Source organism: Leptidea sinapis, chromosome 46 (genome assembly GCF_905404315.1).
Source record: "Leptidea sinapis chromosome 46, ilLepSina1.1, whole genome shotgun sequence".
Lineage (NCBI taxonomy): Eukaryota > Metazoa > Arthropoda > Insecta > Lepidoptera > Pieridae > Leptidea > Leptidea sinapis.
The window spans coordinates 2,466,935-2,485,006 of NC_066310.1; the positions used below are offsets into that span (position 1 = coordinate 2,466,935).

The 18,072-nt window shown below is 34.7% G+C and overlaps 1 protein-coding gene across 1 annotated transcript; it reads left to right on the top strand.

Moving 5' to 3' along the window:
* Positions 1-1,862: 1,862 nt before the first annotated feature.
* Positions 1,863-15,349, top strand: LOC126977977 (uncharacterized). Its single transcript, XM_050826701.1, has 7 exons — positions 1,863-1,919; positions 3,176-3,324; positions 3,769-3,845; positions 3,952-4,043; positions 5,207-5,416; positions 6,161-6,310; positions 7,105-15,349. Exons 2-7 carry the CDS (start codon positions 3,201-3,203, stop codon positions 7,613-7,615), a joined length of 1,164 nt encoding a protein of 387 aa, XP_050682658.1. The 5' UTR covers positions 1,863-1,919; positions 3,176-3,200; the 3' UTR covers positions 7,616-15,349.
* The last annotated feature ends 2,723 nt before the right edge of the window (positions 15,350-18,072 follow it).

The window sequence follows — 18,072 nt, forward strand, 5'->3', positions numbered from 1 at the left end:
CTAGAGCGCATTATGCGGCATAATGCTCAACGTTCAGTGTACCAAATACGGCAACGCTCTAGCATTGGAAAAAAGTTTAGACGAATATTATTTTTTCAACGCTGAACTTAGTACACCCGCACTCTGCTGGTGCATTTTAAAACTAATTCATGTTCCAAATAAGCATCAGCACAATTCGGCATTGTGCGACACTGAGTCGCATTATGCTCTGTAATTGGAAAACAGTCATTTAGTACACACACATTTTTTTTTATCTGTGTGAAAACTTGATTGACGTTTGACCGTTGACGTTACGAACAGAACCAAATAATAAATTGACCGTTGACGTTTGTTAATTGTTTTGATCAATAATCAATTCGATTTTTGCATATTGACCGCTAACAGAAACATCAAAAGTGAAGAAGAGTTTTTTCTAATAAATTTATTCAAGAAATGTTTTATTAATACTTCAAAATGTCTGGTTACTTGGAAGTAAAGTATCCCTTGAAGTCGAACCTCGGCCTTAATCCGTTCAAGGTGGATTTTAATATTAAATCATTAATTGTGTTGTATTTTTTATCCGTTATAAACCCATGTTTATTTATTTATTTTAACAGTCTTGGAAGAAACAATGGTGTATCCTTAGGCCTAGTGCTACTTGTGGTGGTGGGGGATCCCTCGCTGTTTATTGTAGCGAAGCTGGTGCTGCGGCGGGGACTATTGATTTACCCGCGGGCTGTTTAGTTAAAAGGGCGAAGTCTCGTTCTAGGCCGCATGCTTTCGCGGTATTTTCTTTAGACTCGCCTTCCAAGCCGCGGATACTTCTGGCAGCGCAAAGTGTTAACGAAGCTCATCTATGGATGGATAAAATAAAAGATCTTCTAAATGGTGATAAAATGAGAGGTAATGTACCTTCACTTTAATAAAATTTTGATTTTAAGAAACAATAATTTATCTTTTCTTAACTATTAACTAATTTCAATTAACATTTTTGATTATGTATCCTTTAAAATTTTTGTTGTGGCATATTGATCCTATTAATTCCCGATAAAAGTTTTTCCTTTATTGGTCATTTTACTCCATATGCATTTTTGCAATTTTTTTATTAATGCAAGTAATTTTAAAGTATTCTTCTGATATTCTCGCTATATCTGTAATTCATTGTATACATTATCAATAGTTATGATTGTTTAAAGTGATCTTTAACCTATTACTTTTGTTTGTGGTTGTCCATTATTTTAGCACAGAATACTAATAATTTTCACAATGAATACCTAGCCATGTAGTCATTTATACATTAATTGAATGTATATATTGACCAAACATCCATATTACACACTCACAATCACAAAGGCACCTATACAATATTGTCATTACAGTTGTACATATCCCAATACAGACATGACATTCTATGCTAATAATTATGTATTGTTTAACTGTCTGCTGCATGAGTTGCATTTGTAAGTGTGCTAAAATCATTCAACACTTCAATGTTATCCAAGTGCAGGATAGTGGCCATTGGTGACCTCTTTTTTTATATGGTTACTTATGTAGATTTAATGTTAAGTTAATATTCATATCATGCTTTAAATGGGGGCTTTTTTGAATTTTTGAAAATTATACTGCTATTTAATTGTATTATATCTCAGTGCTTGAAAAATAGGCATAATAAATTCACCACTATTACCACAAAGGTATAATAAAGCTGTGAGGTGTCAGACTCTATTGATATATTTTAACACACATGAATAGCTTGAATCTAAAATCTTTGTGATTTAGCTATGAATGTGTTGAGTAATTTTATAGTACATAATTAATCTATTATGCTAAAATAGTCAATAAGAATACAAAATTGCTCCCAATTCATGCAATCATTCCAGGCTCCGATACATTGCTCAAAGATTCATACCCAGTGACAGTGCTTGCGACAGAGTTGTCTCGTAAGTGTGGCCTTATATCTGACAGTGTGCTCACCCTGTCGGCTAGTGGGCTGCTAGTGTCCCAACCCTCATCCAGCACCAATATTCATTGGAAACATATCACCGAAGTTCTACTAAAGAAAGATGGAGACATGAATAAAACATGCTCTCTTAGTATTGATAGGTGCGTGCATGTTTTTATTATTAATTACTACAGAAGTTTTATAGTTTCTATATTATAATGTATTCTATATTTGTTAAATTAATTTAATTAACTTGTTGCATGCATTGAATAAAAATATAAAACAGATATTAGCGAAGACTGGTTGAACCACCTGATGTGAACTGGTTTCAGACCTAGACACAGAATAGCTTGGTGTGGACTTGGGCATGCATTACATAAACACAATATATTGTCTATGATTTGACTGTGGATTTTTTTTAATGTTAATATAAAATGAAACAACATTTGAATAGAGAAAAAGTTATATATATTTATGCATATTTATTAATTAAAAGTTCTTTTGAAGTATATAATTAGGATAATTAATTAGCCTATTTCTACCATTTTAATCACAATCAATTTCCACAGAATAATTCCGAAATTCATTAATTTTTTTGAATTTATAGTATTACTATTAATTTTATTTGGTTATGGGTTTGTTTATTTATTGACTTGGATATTCTAGAATATAGATGAAATTACCCTCTTGTGTATGTTTGTATATTAATTTGAAGGTGAGGTTTGAGTTCCAATTTCAAAGCATTACTTCAACATTGCATCATATTCATTATCCTTGTTCATTAGTAGTGTTCTCATTTGCTATTATAATTAACATTGGTTTGTGACCATAGTAAAACACTCAAATTTTCCTCATGTATCATTCTATCATTGTGAAATGTAGTAATAATAAACATACAAATTAAACTATTTATTTTAATTGTATTTTGCTTCATAAAATGAAAAGTTCCTATTACATACAGATGTGGGCTAGGTAAGTAGCTAGTAAGATATAGTACAGCAACTCCTTTTTTCTGCTGTAAAGCAGGACTCTGCAAGCATTATTGTGTTTCGGATTGAAGGGTGTCATAGCTAGAAATAAAATTTCTACTGTAATTGTGAAAATTTAAATGGGCAGGATATATAAATTTATATCAGGTAATCTTACTCATCTCGTAATTTTTTCATAATAATAAAAAAGATATTGAAAATACATATAAAAAAATGACTATTTCTATTTTTTATTTTTTACACAGAAGTTTATTTATTTTTTCAGTGGTTTTTCACAAGGCAGTGGTGAAATGAAGTTTAGTACTCCATTAGCCAATGAACTTGTTGTTGCTTTAAGACAGACATTGACGGGAACTCGGGTGAAGAGAATGAGCCGCAGTGAAGGAGATTTGACATCAAACAATGAAGATATTTGTAAGATTTTTTTTTTAAATATCTAATATTAATACACACAAAGTAGGCAATACAGTCAGACTGACACTTTCTTGATTACTTCTGAATTTAAGGGCTCAAAGTCGTGTGAGATAATTAATATTCATTCATTCATTTATTTGCCATTAAATAGGATGGTACAAAATTTGATCTTGCAATAGCTTAACCATTACCAATAGCGTTGTCGTGTGAAGGTGGAATTCGGTTACAGAAATCAGGTCAAACAACTCTTACGAACACTCCCTGTGATAAATGTAGTAAAATACACACAGTTAAGCCACTGTTTTCTCAATTGTACATATGAAACTATAACCACTAATTTTTTATTATAAACATTAGCTAGGTTGAGAAGATCTACCTTTGATATGCATACTTAAGGACAGATTAACGAAAGATTGTTACATTACATTTGAATTTGGAATACAGGTGAGGTGAGACGGAGTAGCTGGTACAGTGGACCTTCGGAAGTGTCTTTAGATGACACAGACCTTCTGATATCTAAGGTATCAATTTTGTTTACACCAATCTAGACAGTATAATTTAAATCAGTTTTTAAGGCAATGTTTTGATTGTTGTTCTGATTTAAAATTGTGATATTTTTATTTTCAGGAGTGTCAGGAGTCAGTTGGTACAGATTATGGGTATGATGATGATCAGAAAAAGCACAGGTGTATCCGCTCACTGGCAGCTTTCGATGACAGGTTTGTTACACGATTATCAGGGGTGTGTATACCATACCTCTCAGCCGGAATAAATATACCGTTTGTGTTAAAGTAGCTAGTGAAATTACTGCGCAAATGAGACTTAACATCTTATGTCTCAAGGTGACGAGAATTTTTGGGTTTTTCAAGAATCCTGAGCGGCACTGCATTTTAATGGGTAGGGCGTAACAATTACCATCAGCTGAACGTCCTGCTCGCCTCTTGCCTTATTTTCATAAAAAATCTAAATATCCGTTAATATCTATTAGAGCCAATCTTCCACCTGCTACCAAAAACTGCCCAACGAGGCTAAAAAAGTTTTCACTTCAAAAATAATACTCTCTAAAAAAATATATTTTTGCGATGGCGTCTTTTACTGCCGAGAAGCAAGTGTGCAAGCACTGTTTGTGTTTTGGTTTGAAGGGTCCCCAATACCCCGCTAGGCAGGACTAATCACTTACCAACAGGTGAACGTATTGCTCTTTTCCTCAATTGTTATCTACAAAAAACAGACTTATTGTGCAAGACACCGCGGTTCCGCCGTCTTGTACAAAAAGTCGCCTTAGGGATGTTTCGAGTTGAGCAAACGATCGTTGTTGAGTGGTAGTGCCATGTTGGGTCCTCACGGCCACAACCGAATTAGGCCGGCACGCCCGGAGAAATACCACTCTCCCACTTGAAATCGGCAAGAAATAGCGGCTTTACCTCTATGTTTCTTGCGTTTCCGTTAAATTTCTTGCCTCGCACAGCCACTTTGTGGAATCAATTACCGGCTGCGGTTTTCCCGAACGACTAAGGGACCTTCAAGAAAAAAGCATCCCACCTTAAACGCCGGCAACGCATCCCTTGACACCTTGACATCTCTTGATGTTGCCGATGTCCATGGGCGGCTACCTATGTTACTTAAGAAGAGTTATTAGTTTTTGGCCATTCTTTCGATTGGCATCATAAAAGTAGGGGTGTTTTTTTTTACATTTAAGTCTGTTTGATTCCCAGACGAGGCAAGTAATTTTTAGAAAATCTTTGAATGCAGAATTACTAACTTTTAAAAATAACATAAAGTCTTCTTTCAGTAAAATAGCCTATCTTCGATATTTAAGGTACTTTCCCTTCATGTCCCATAACTTTGGGACATCCTGTATATAAAAAAAAACTCTGCGCAGCGTGTGGGGGCGCCGCTCGGGTGTGTCGCTGCTGTCGGCTGGCTCGGGCGTCTACGAGGAGATCGCGGAGGAGGCGGGGCCGTGCGGGCCGCAGGGGGCGGGGCCGTGCGCCGCACTCGAGCACACGTACGAGAGTGTGGAGTGCGTGTACGGAACCATGCGGCGAGCGGGCGGGAGACACGCGCCGCCGCTACCGCCGCGGACATTCGGGTGACTATAGCAGGGACTTAAACCAGCAAAGGACTATTCCATATTAGGATTAAAGGAATCCAACTCGCCTTTTGATTCCATACTGTATAGAACAGCGCTTCATCAAAATAACGCAAATGTTATGTGTATTAGGTTATTTAACCACCTTCCAAAGAATATTAGAGAGATGCCTAAAACAATAATGCATTAAAATTTTAAATTATGGCTAATAGATAAATGCTTTTATAGTTTAAAAGAATTATTTAGCCTAAAACAATGGTATTAAAATGTTATTTTTGAGAGGTACCTACAAAGTAATGTTTATTTTATATTATATTATTGAAATTAAGCTATGTAAAGTGTATTAATGACGTATAAATATAAAGATTCCAATATTGACTATCAAATATTTGTATGCCGATATATTGGCGAATTGTGCTGTACATCATTTATCTATATTTATTATCTATGTTAGCAACTATGTTACCACGATTCATACAAATAAATCATTTCATTTTAAAATATACAAAAGTAAACCAAAAATCAAATGCTCCGACCTCGATTTTTTGGGGACGTTTATTGTTTTATGGTTTGGACATGTGGAGCGAGTGAGTGAAAAAAGAATGACGCATCAAATTTATTAATGTGTGTGTGGGCAAGTCGGTCGCGGGAGACCTCTTAGAACATTACGTAATTAATAATTGGTCTCAAAAATGTTCAAATCTCCTTTTGAAAACGGCGTCACATTAGTCAATTTTGTTTTAGCACGTTAAAACTTGGCCAGTCTTGGAACAGCCGCGCGAACTATCAGAGCTCGGAGCCAACGCAGACGAGCGGCGTGTCCAGACACAGTTCTCTCGGCTCGCTGCACTGCTCCAAGGGACCCAAGCACAAACAAGGATTTAGTGTGTTCAGGTGAGTGACACATTCATAGTCTTGTCTGCATATCACTATTGGACGTACTTCCTGAAAAACGTTCCAAGCCACAAACACCACATTTTAAGGAATTCGTGTTTAAAACTTTTAATAAATAATAGTGTATTCCATACATGCTCAGCTGTTTTCGCACCAAACACGGCGTTCGCCACTTAAGACGCGATACCGATTAAGTGTTTATAATACTTGAGATATCATTATCCGGTTTATGTTACGGGTTGCTAGATAAACAAGCCTGATTATTATAAACAAAAAAACGTGATTTATGATAGTTTCGTGCTTTGAATGTCAGAGTTGTACGAGAAATTGACTATTTTGCTAAACGCGTCATAATAAGAATATTGAAATTGAATTCTTTGTATTATTTTTACTGGGAGGGAGGAAACATCAGTGGCCATTTTTCCACATAAATATTCTCGACTCTTTACTCCTTGTTTAACAAAATAAAAATGATTTTCAACTTAGATTAATATCAGTATTATCAGTGTCTCTGTGTTATGCTTTTTTATATTTTTGTTTTTGTAAGTGCTAGAGTACTTCAAACGGTGCTTAAATAGGCTTAATCTAATAGGCCGCATTCAGAAGCCATCTAACCAGTCTGACTATGAATATTTCCTTCCCTTGTTAATTATTAGTCGAAGCCGCAGTTGTCCTTTCCGCACTAATCATTGCCTCGCTCGCGTGAGCGCGATGGTATATTGTATTATGTATTTGGTAGATAGATCAATTTGTTAAAAAAAGACGTGGTATAAGAGCAGCTTTCAACTTTACAGAAAAAGACTGAAAAGCGACTCGCGTATATCGTCACCGAAATGCGAGACGAAGGAAACGAAAGACGTGGAGACAAAGAAGAAGAGATTCGACTTCACGCCGACCAGGGACATATTCAAGAGCTTCAAAGTGAGCAAGAAGATGAAGGGGCTCAAGATCGGCCTGACGAAGAACGAGACCAAGAGTTGCGAGTTCCTCGACGACACCCGTCACGTGACAGCCAACCGGTGCTCGAAGTCAGTCGAGTGTATAGACAACGAGTTCGATCTGTCGACAGACATATCGATACAAATCAACGAGACTAATATGTCGGCGCTAGCGTTGCCCGAAGAAATTGTCGAGTTGATTCTCAATAACGAGCAGTTTACGAAGGTAAGGTTAAAGGAGACGAGTCCTCCTTTAACCATAGAAAGTGACTACATGCCAATGTCACCGATAGCATCAGTTCCACCCATAGTTCCGCCGATTGAACAACATTATACAGTGATGTCCCCGCGTGGACATACCGCTTAAAGGCGAGGTTACAACACAGCGGTGAGGCATCGCATCGAAAAATTTCGTGTATCTTTAAACCCTCAGGTGTATATACCTCTGTGGTTTTATTCTAAACAACCAATCGTCCTGTTGTAAGTGAAGCGTATAACACTTATCATAATCAGTCTCGCAATACGTATACGCACGCTTATGTGCGTGCGTGCCCGTTGAAAGTGTGGGTACGTTGAAAATTATGCAATTGCATGTGCAGGTTGCTTTTTTGATTCGTTGTCGCATTGTAGTGTTGTAGCCTGATACTAATTTGTCGATTTCGGTGATTTTACGTTATTAAAATACTGTTGGGTCACGTACTTTAGTATCAACATAACATGTGTTATGTGGATACTTTTCGGTACACTGAAGCTGTTTGCGTACGGGCAGACTGATCTAGGCTAAAACAAATTTATTTTTGACGAAAGGTCGCATAACTTAACTATGGGACACATAGTTAATGTCAGAACCTTCTGACATAGGCATCGGTAACGATATTTATATAATGGTTGTATAAAAACATGGAAAAGGGAATGCGAACACTTAAATTGCAAATCTTTCATCACAATTGTCTGTGTATAACATTCGCATTAGTATGTTCGTTGTTAAGTATGAAAGCTTCTTAGGCCGGCTGATAGGGAAGCGTTTTATAAAAGGTTTACTCCAATATTGGTGGTATCCATGTTGCAATATATTAATATTACATATCCGCACAACCATCTACTGCATGCATAAAAAACTAACGGTTCACGAATGTTATTTAAACCTTGTAAAAAAAAATAATTTGTGCTTCGTGTTTTTCCACGATATAATAATATCTACTCCACAGCCTATTGTTTACTTACAGCGATGGACAATTTCAAGAAGTAGGCAATATTTATAATAAAAAAAAAACAATAATGGTACAGGCTGCATTTATCTGGTCTTTCTAAATCAAACTCCAATAGGTTAAAAACCTCCACAGCTCGAACAGATATTTTCTTTTGTTCATGCCCTGGTCAAATCTTAATCCTCTATACGCTGAAATAATTAGGGAGCTCCTAAAATCAATTTATACATATTTTCCCTGTAAATATTGCAGTCTTAATACGTCAACACTTAAATACACTGTAGGTTAAAAGACCACGGCTAAATAAATGATATTGAGCGGCTATAAATAATAATATACAAAAAACATTAAAAAATCGTACTAAATTTGCGCTCGTAGTCTGCGGCTCGACAGGAATTAAGAAGAATGTGATTGTGCTGAGGTCTAAGAAATAATAATATCCGATTGAAAAAGTTCCAGTTCAAAAAGAGGTGCGATATTATGCAGATTACATTTATCGAAGTAAAAAAATATATTAATCATAATAATAAAAGGTAATAAATAAATCTGGTAAAAACCAGAACTCACTCATGATTTTTTCCCGAAAAGTATTGTAAGTATTAATTAATAGCTTTATTTGTGTAGATAAGTAATGCTTATAATCATCCGAGCCGCAATTCTTCACTGCCAAATATTAATAAGGTAATTTAATTGTATTTAGCAACTTTTTAGCAAGTCCGATGATTGATAATTTCGGCGGATTTCATAACTACCCTCATAACGTCATTGTGTGATTTTATTTATTTAAAAAACTATGTACATCTATTTGATTTATGTCACGGTTTTCTACAAAATAATTTTCGATACTTTAAAGGCCGGCAACTCAACTGTCATTTCTCAAGGCATATAGCTCTCAGAAATAAACACTCGGAAAAAAGCCTTTGACACATGTCAATCATGAAAGTGTACCAAACAAGTCATGAAAATCTTTTATTTTTAAGGTTCATTAGTAACTATTTTTGACGCTGACACCGTTTCTGAAATTTGTTTTGTAAAGTCCCTGTAATCTTTTTTTTGACGCTGACACCGTTTCTGAAATTTGTTTTGTAAAGTCCCTGTAATCTTTTTTCCATAGGTATTTATTAGGTAGGTATTAGGTATACTGTGTAACGCAAAGTTTTGCTGATAATCATAATTTGATCCCAAGCTGTCTGATCGTTTAGAATATCAAAGATCTCATGATTTGAGGGTGAACTATGGTGATTGAAGTGTTGGGTAACCCCCGATGTAGCGATTCGGTAAATTACCCAATATGGCTGCCCAATTGTTCATGATGAGCACGGTCTTGGTCGCATTGCTGTGTCGCGAACCCTTTAGAAGGCACCGCTCCCAATCGAGAATCTCCTCACTTATTTACACTCCGTTACACGCGCGCGGCACTAAAGCGCCCTAAATAATTTTGATTTTTTTTCTGTACTGAAGTAGAAATAGTTATCAAAAATATGTTAAGTGTAATCAGTCTTTATTTATGCTTATTATTAAAACCATCTCACCAACCACATCCGCATTTGTGAGAACAAAAAATACGACACTCTTTCCTAAAGCGTCAAAAACCCTTTAAAAAGTCCGCATAGTAACATAAATTTGTCATTTTAGTCATCATTCATTAGGGTGACTCGTCATCATTTTTTGTGATTTTATTATCTTATATTACATATAAATCTGCTTCTTTCTTTCTGCTATGGGGCTTCATCACCAAATGCAGAAATCATCCGGTCAACACACTGTTTTTGTGTTAAACCACTTCGAAATTCATAATAAATCATCGCTCTAGAATTTTCTCGAGTCAATTCCATTTTCTCAACGACGAAACAAGTTTGACAAGACCTTGTGACAAGACCGAGATATTTTTTTTAAATAATTAAATGGCATTCGATTTTTAAAACCAAGGAGTTTTTAATTAAAAAGATTTTAATATGACAGGAACAGTGGAAATATTCCATTCCCGATAATTTTAGTGCAGCCTATGTACAAAGAATTGTATACAATAATATATCGATACATTGGATAAAACAACTCATATCACTTACTTCCGAAGCTCGAAAACATGTCACGTTATTCCACGCGCCCACAAGTGCCTCAATGCCGCTCAACTTGTTGTAAAACGAAAGTCTCCGTGCTGACGTTCTTGACGCCACACTACCGCGTACAGCATACTTTAAATACACATGGTAGCAGATGTATTTAATTATTATTGTATATAATAAACCAAGAAAAGTGAAACTATATTTTAATATTAATAATGAATACTAAATATAATATTTTAATATTCATTGAATCCAACGAAATAATCGCATCGGTCAATACGTTTGTCTCACTTTTTTTTATATAGAGGAGCAAGTGGTTAACTTGATGGCAAAATCTATATATAATCAGATAGTTTAGAGTTACCGGCCTTTAAAGTTAGATAAGGTATCTTTAAAGTCTTATTTCTGATATTAATTATTTTGTAAGACTACGGTAGGTATAGGATATAGAAGGGACGCAATTACTTATGCCAGTATTAAACTAAAGTATATTATGTCTTAGCAGCGTGTTGTGATTTTTTTTAAATATAGTGTAGGCTCCGTAGAGGTGAATAGTTGTACCTACTATGTAGATGCGTGGCAAAAAAATCATAAAAAATAATTGTCTCATTTGTAAAAGGTATACATTTGTCTGCTGTCTTTTGAGCGAAGATGAAGTGCAAGTCCATGACATAGACTTACAATATACAAATTCAAATGTATTTGTGCAAAATAGGATGCCTCAGACCTGAGAAGAATGGGCGCAACAAACTCAGCGGGCTCTTTTTCATCAAAAAATATGTTCACACAGTACAATTAAACTTATTTGGTGGTATCTGTGTAAGTAGTATAACAACTGTATAAGTAGACAAAGCGTGCTATAGAGAAGAACTCCTCTAGCATGTAAATCACTGACCTCGAAAAATACCACTGGACAGGTTGTTCCATATCTTTGACAACAATTTTATTGTGCCTATTTGAAACGCCACTCGCGAGCGTCCAGAGAAATAATTTTGACGTATAATACAAATGGCTGCGAAGGAACGTACAGTACTCTCAAGTATTTTTACATTTTGTATTAATTTCGTTCGTTTTCCGTGTTATTTATACTTCAGGAATCATCGTAATAAAGTACACATTTTTTTTGTAAATAATTTCCCACCATCTATCGATGTTTGCTGAGGTTGTCTTCACTAGTTTTAGTACCGCAGACTCTCGCTATGGCCAATAGCGGCAAAATGGCGAATATCAAACAGGCACAAAACCACTTTGAGACCCGCTTGTCCAGTGGTATATAGTAGAGGTGAGTGATGTATATAGAAAGCGGTAAAAAAATGTAAACAGAAATTAGTTTTTTTAGTGAAGGAATACTTACGCCTACTGTTTTTTGAGTGAAGCTAAATGCAAGTCCATAAATACGTACTCACACCGACAGATTGTCAACTGTTTGCTGGCTCATTGTGATTTTTGAATGGTGTGCTAAATAAGTACTTGGATTTGTACAGTCGGATTTGATGACATTGCATTGCGAGACGAGCAATGATTGTATGCTTAGATCATTTTTACGTCTAGATAGACTATGACGACAGCTGTGAAAACGTCAAAAAATATACTTACGAAATACCCTCTTTTTTGAACTATTCACGCACACTAACACAAAGTGTCATACAAATCGCCAGTGTAAGACGTAGCTTGTCACGAACAGTAAACTTATATTCCTGGCCTGTTTTTATCGGTTGTCTAACAGCAAGAGACTATGTAGACGAATATATTATCTAAGATTATTTGTTTGGTGCGATCGGTGCATTTGATAACACTCCTCAGCCCTCGTTAATAAGACACATCTGGTGCTATGTAAACAGGACGAGGATTGAAATAGAAATTCGCGTCAAAGTCATACATGGTGCCGTAAAAGAACTTTTAGTACAAAATTATACAACATACTATACTGTAACTACATCCTAGAGAAATAGTGGGCAAATGATTCTGTCGTTTTTTAATAGGAGTCCATCAATGAATGAAGATTACTGAACGTTGAATTATTTTATGTAATTCTTATCATTGTTGGCTATCGATCACGACACTAGATTTTCAATAAACCCACAATAGCCAGTAGCAACTGTTTACGATATGTTGTGATTATTACCTGACCAATGAGCATTCAGTACACCGCGCCCGCTTACCTCAATTGGTTGACTGAATTGTTTGCATTGCGGAGTTATTAGGAGTCTACTGGGTTATGTAATCGATACGTGATGGTCTATTTGTCCTTGTAGGGACTTGTTAAAACAATAAAAAGTGTTGATAGGTAAATATTTAGGACTGTTCTAATTAATCATTATAAAATACTCTAAAATTCACAAATAAAATTAAAAACAAAATTTTATGAACAATGCGGGACTCGAACCCACGACCTCCGGCGTTATCTCTATAAAATCTTGTTTGCTTTGTTCAGCTCATAGCGACACGTTACTCAAACGGTTGGCTCAGTTGGTTAGAGCACCGGCACGGAACACTGGAGGTCGTGGTCGAATTATTATTATTAATTTATTGAATATATACGTAATGAAATGTCATTGACTACATTATTTGTATTGCGAATATATAGGTATTTCTAAGTCAAAAAATATAGGTACCAGATAAGTAATCACCAACAAACGTATACTAAAATCCTCTCCTTCTTAAGTATTAATCCGATCGGTTCAGTTGTTTTATTTTATATTTATAACTAAAGATATTGTGTTGTGTTTTTGATGCTTATGCTGAAAGATCTATGAAGAATATATAATATAAATAAATTTGAATTTATAAAAATTATGTCAAATTGTGTGAACGACAAGAATATTTATAATTATGTTATGAAATCATCGAAATCTAAATATTAAGGTACTATGAATGTTATAAGTGTTTATTTCTTCCGGGACGACTGTCGCTTATATATTGCATTGCTACGTACGCTTGCAACGCCCCGGACATTGACATGTGCAGCAATGGAGTGCAAAATAATTGACGAATAAATTAAGGATCTCATAGTGAAATAGATAGCCGTATATTTTATTTAAAAATAAACATCTGCTTAGTTAAAAATACTTACCGATAAAATGTAATATTCATTGGTATAATTGCTGGTTGTGAAAGAGTCGACAGTTAGATGTACTGAAATACACCATATTGTAATCTCTACTTACCCTCTGTTGGTCTCTCCGGAACCTGACGACATGTCTAACGGCCGTTCCTAATATTCAGTCTATCTTACTTGAGATAAAAATCGTAACTATCGTTGACTTTTCTGTCCCAATAAACTTATAGACGGTAACTCACCTTATCCGTACACGCTGTATGTCAATGGGACGACGTATAGCTTACCAGCGATAGAAGTTTGTATGGAAATTTCAATTCACGCGTCCCAATATAAGGCGATAAGAATGACTTATCGGGTATATCGGGACTGCTTCAGATTATTGACAGATTACTCACAGTAGAAGGAAGTAATTTATCTCTATCTGTAGATAGTAAATTGGGAACTGCCGTAAGTCACTTCCAGTACCTTCTGATTTAGATTTCTATGTATGAGATCAGTTTTAAGTGACGGAACTGAATATTCTACTTCTCATAACACAATGTTAAAGCAAATTAGAAAAAATAAATCAAGTGTGACGTGATTTGTAGCTGCTGATTGGCTTATTAGCTTGGATGTGATTGGTATCGCGAGATATAATAGTCGAATTGACTTGTTAAATTATTGTTGTAGGTTTAATGTGTTTGAGGAAGTTTTTGTTGCTGTTTCGATTGAGATAATAAAATTAATTAGAATAGTGTTTTAGTTACAATATTGAAAAATATCTTAAGTTAATATTTCTATTTGGAGTATTCGTAGTATGTAATATAGCTACGTATACGTCGTAAATAATTTAAATGCGTCATTTTTTGTTGATAATCTTATTCTGAGCAAGAAAAACATATTTGAAAATTTGCGAATATCTTTGAATAGCGACGCTGTTGGTCAGAGAGACCACATGTCATGACGACAAAATATGTAAATTTTCAAATAATACTGTCCCACTTATTTAACTATGACGTATATGACAATCAACCGGGCTGAAATGGCAGACGTTTGAAGTGTCCGCGTAGATTAACTTTTGTTCCTTACTTTCAAAGTATTTTAAGCGGTCAATATTTTACTAAAGCGAAATAATCTTAAATAATATATCGAATAAAAATATTAAAACTACTGTAAGCATATTCCCATTCGCTATTTGTTTCTCTTAAAATTTAATTTAATGCTCAGGATAAGAAATATTTGACACTTATTTAAATTATAACCATAAATGGGATAAAATAATCATTGTTGCACATTAAAAAAAAATTGCGGATGCATTGATAACTTTAGCAAAATTTTTTCCGGGATCAATCAGTTTCAAGCGAACTTTTCCATGTATTCGTAAGCTTCTCAATTAGATAGATGTAATGTAAGTAGGTACTTATAAATGGATCTCGTAAATGTCGCTAATGTGTATTGTGTACTACAATCTAGATGTAGGTTTGTTTATTCATAAAATTTTCTTTGTTAGATCATCACAATATCAGAATTTTTCTATTAGAAACTTATTTTCTAAACGTGAAAGAAGCATTTGTCACATTTTTCAATAGATCTTTACAAAATATTTTTTTTTCGGCCAAGTTTATCGAGACAGTATTATTTTTTTTCTTTTATCCAGTTATCTCACTCACTCTATTCGAATGGATTTGCTTGTGTGTATAGAATTTGTAAAACGGACCAAACATTTTGTTAAGCTATTGGTGTGATAACGACGTCATCTGTTTTTGTAAATAAAGTCTAAAATTAAACAGTGGTTGTTTCATTCAGTTGAGTATTAATTAAGGTGTAACTTATAAAACAAGTTTCATTATTTATAGAGAAAGTTATCAAGGTTCTTTTTTATATCTGTTTCCTCATAATGTTGGGACTGGTTTGAATTTTTGAAGTGAAACTTCATTAGAATCGTTGTGATTTGAGACTCTTTGAAACGAAAAAGCGAGACGATAGAGACACAAACAGGTAAATGCAAAGGATTCAGCCGGCGAGAGAATAAGACAGACACATCAATTCATAAGATTTAACGTGGGAGAAAATGAGATAGAAAGCATTATACACTGTTTTAGTACCAGGCGATCATAGTTGAAGAAGAGATCATCTTATGTAAGACGCGAGTATACCTTAAGGCGAAGAATAAGCAGAAAACACGCAAACATGGTGTTTTTAGGCAAGTCTTGTGGTGAAAGTATAGCATTTCGAGCTATGAACACTACTTAATCCTGTTACACATATCATTAAGTCTTATTTGTAGGTTGCTTATGCTTGCTGTTGGTTATAGTTAACACTGCCGAGCCTTTTTGAACTACCACTTTTCTTTGAAGTTAAACAAGTTTTTTGGCATGGCGTGACGCATTTTTTGGTACTTCTCTCAGAAAAGTTATTCTTATAGCTTATACTTTTTTGTGAAGGTTCATTTATTCAGATTAGTAGTGAATAACGAGGATTGTAAGCATATAAACTATTTTCCAAGCAAGAATTTTGAAAATATTGGCTTTGTTACATAGATGGCGGGCCGGCAGCCGTGAACTCATATCGCTCAAGGTCGCTGGCATTTAGTGTCGCCTTAATATATTCTGACGTCATGCGCACGACGTATTCCTACATAGACACCAGGAACACATAAATATGGTAACGGAGATAGTAATGTCTTTCATATCGGTTGAAATCATGTGTCATCCTAGCAACATGTACCAGGACCTCATATGCAGTTTAGAGGTTAATGCACAATGCACATCTTAAAAAATATTTTAACAAAAAACCAACCGACTTCAAAAACACTATCCCAAAACAATAGATATAATACTCGTATGCACTAAAAAGTATAAAAATAATTGCGTATTTTTATAGTCTAATTAATTAATGTAATTCTAGTTACTTTTACGTTACTTTTTTTTAGTCTTATCAATGTTTTGGCAGTTTTAGTAAAAATTAAAAATAAAAACGATTTAATCAATTTCTTCCCTTGGAGATTTAAAATAATAATAGATTTTTTATTTTCTGGAATTAAAAAAAAATATTAAGTATTAGTTTTGATAAAATTTCTGCAATAAATTAGTTATTTCAGTTTTGAAAAGTAAAATATATAAACTATAAGTTAAAGGAAAATTATTGGGGCGGATTTTTTTCTGGTGCCCAGGGGCGGCATTAAGTTTAAATGCGGCCCTGATCTCACCTATAACTATTTACGTAGTTACAAACTGATGTGTGTACGTGTATGTACGTGTCTGATCAAGTGCATTAAAGAAAATATAAATATAGGATGAAAGTTCGAAAATATAACAATCCTCGCGATAAGGATAAGGATAAATAAAGGATAGTTCCTTTGATTTATTGAAAAAAAGATGTGAGGTATTGCTAGCAAGCTCCTACGCTAAATATATTGAACGACTTGAACTATCATTACAATCAAACCCTAAATTAATTTGGTCATTCTTAAAACAAAAGAGAGGCAAATATTAAAAACGATAATAACTCTGTTTCCAATGGGACAGACATTTGTAATGTTTTCGCTGATTATTTCTCGTCAGTATACAGTTCCAATAATAGTAATAGTAATAATCAAAATTCTAATAGTATTTCAAATCTTATCAACCCTTGTTGTAATGTGTACCTTGATTATATATCTTATACAGAGGACCAAGTTTATAATGTTTTAAAAAGACTTGATATTAGGAAAGGAGCTGGAGCAGACGGTATTCCATCGATATATGTACATAATTGCGCTAGTGCATTAGCTTTACCACTTGCACTGATTATCAACAAATCTCTTAGGACTAGCACATATCCAATCTTATGGAAAAAAGCCCTGGTGTTGCCTTTATTTAAAGCCGGTGACAAAGAGGAGGTAAAAAATTATAGACCTATTTCCATAATTTCTGTTTTTGCAAAAGTGTTTGAGCTACTTATATGTCCTGTCGTTTCATGGCACTTTAAAAGCTTTGTTACATCTGAGCAGCATGGGTTCGTGAAAGCTCAATCAACAGTTACCAACCTTGTTTCCTTTGTGGAAGACATTACTGAGGCTCTTGATACTGGCAAATCCGTTGATGCAATCTACACAGACTTCAGTAAGGCCTTCGACAAGGTTGATCACTCCATTTTACTATTGAAACTCAAAGGCATAGGTATAGCAGACCCATTGCTGAACTGGTTTAAATCGTATCTTGCCAATCGGTCATCAACTGTTGTTGTTAATGGTTATGCTTCTGAGCCATTTTTTGCCTATTCTGGTGTACCTCAAGGGTCTCATCTAGGGTCTTTGTTGTTTAACATATTCATTAACGACATCAGTGATTGCCTTACGAATTCTAAGTTTTACTTATTCGCTGACGATCTTAAGATCTTTAGACCTGTCTCTTCAACTGCAGATGCAGAGCTTTTACAGGAAGACTTAAACAATTTGTTAGTGTGGTGTCGTAACAATGGCATGATTTTAAATGCTAACAAGTGTCATGTTATGAAATTTTCTAGAATG

Bases quoted from the DNA above. Each gene is read 5' to 3' on its own strand.
- LOC126977977 (XM_050826701.1), top strand. From the start codon at position 3,201: ATGAAGTTTAGTACTCCATTAGCCAATGAACTTGTTGTTGCTTTAAGA. The intron at 3,846-3,951 runs GTATCAATTTTG...TTTTATTTTCAG, and splicing joins CAGACCTTCTGATATCTAAG to GAGTGTCAGGAGTCAGTTGG. The intron at 5,417-6,160 runs GTGACTATAGCA...ATTTTGTTTTAG, and splicing joins CTACCGCCGCGGACATTCGG to CACGTTAAAACTTGGCCAGT.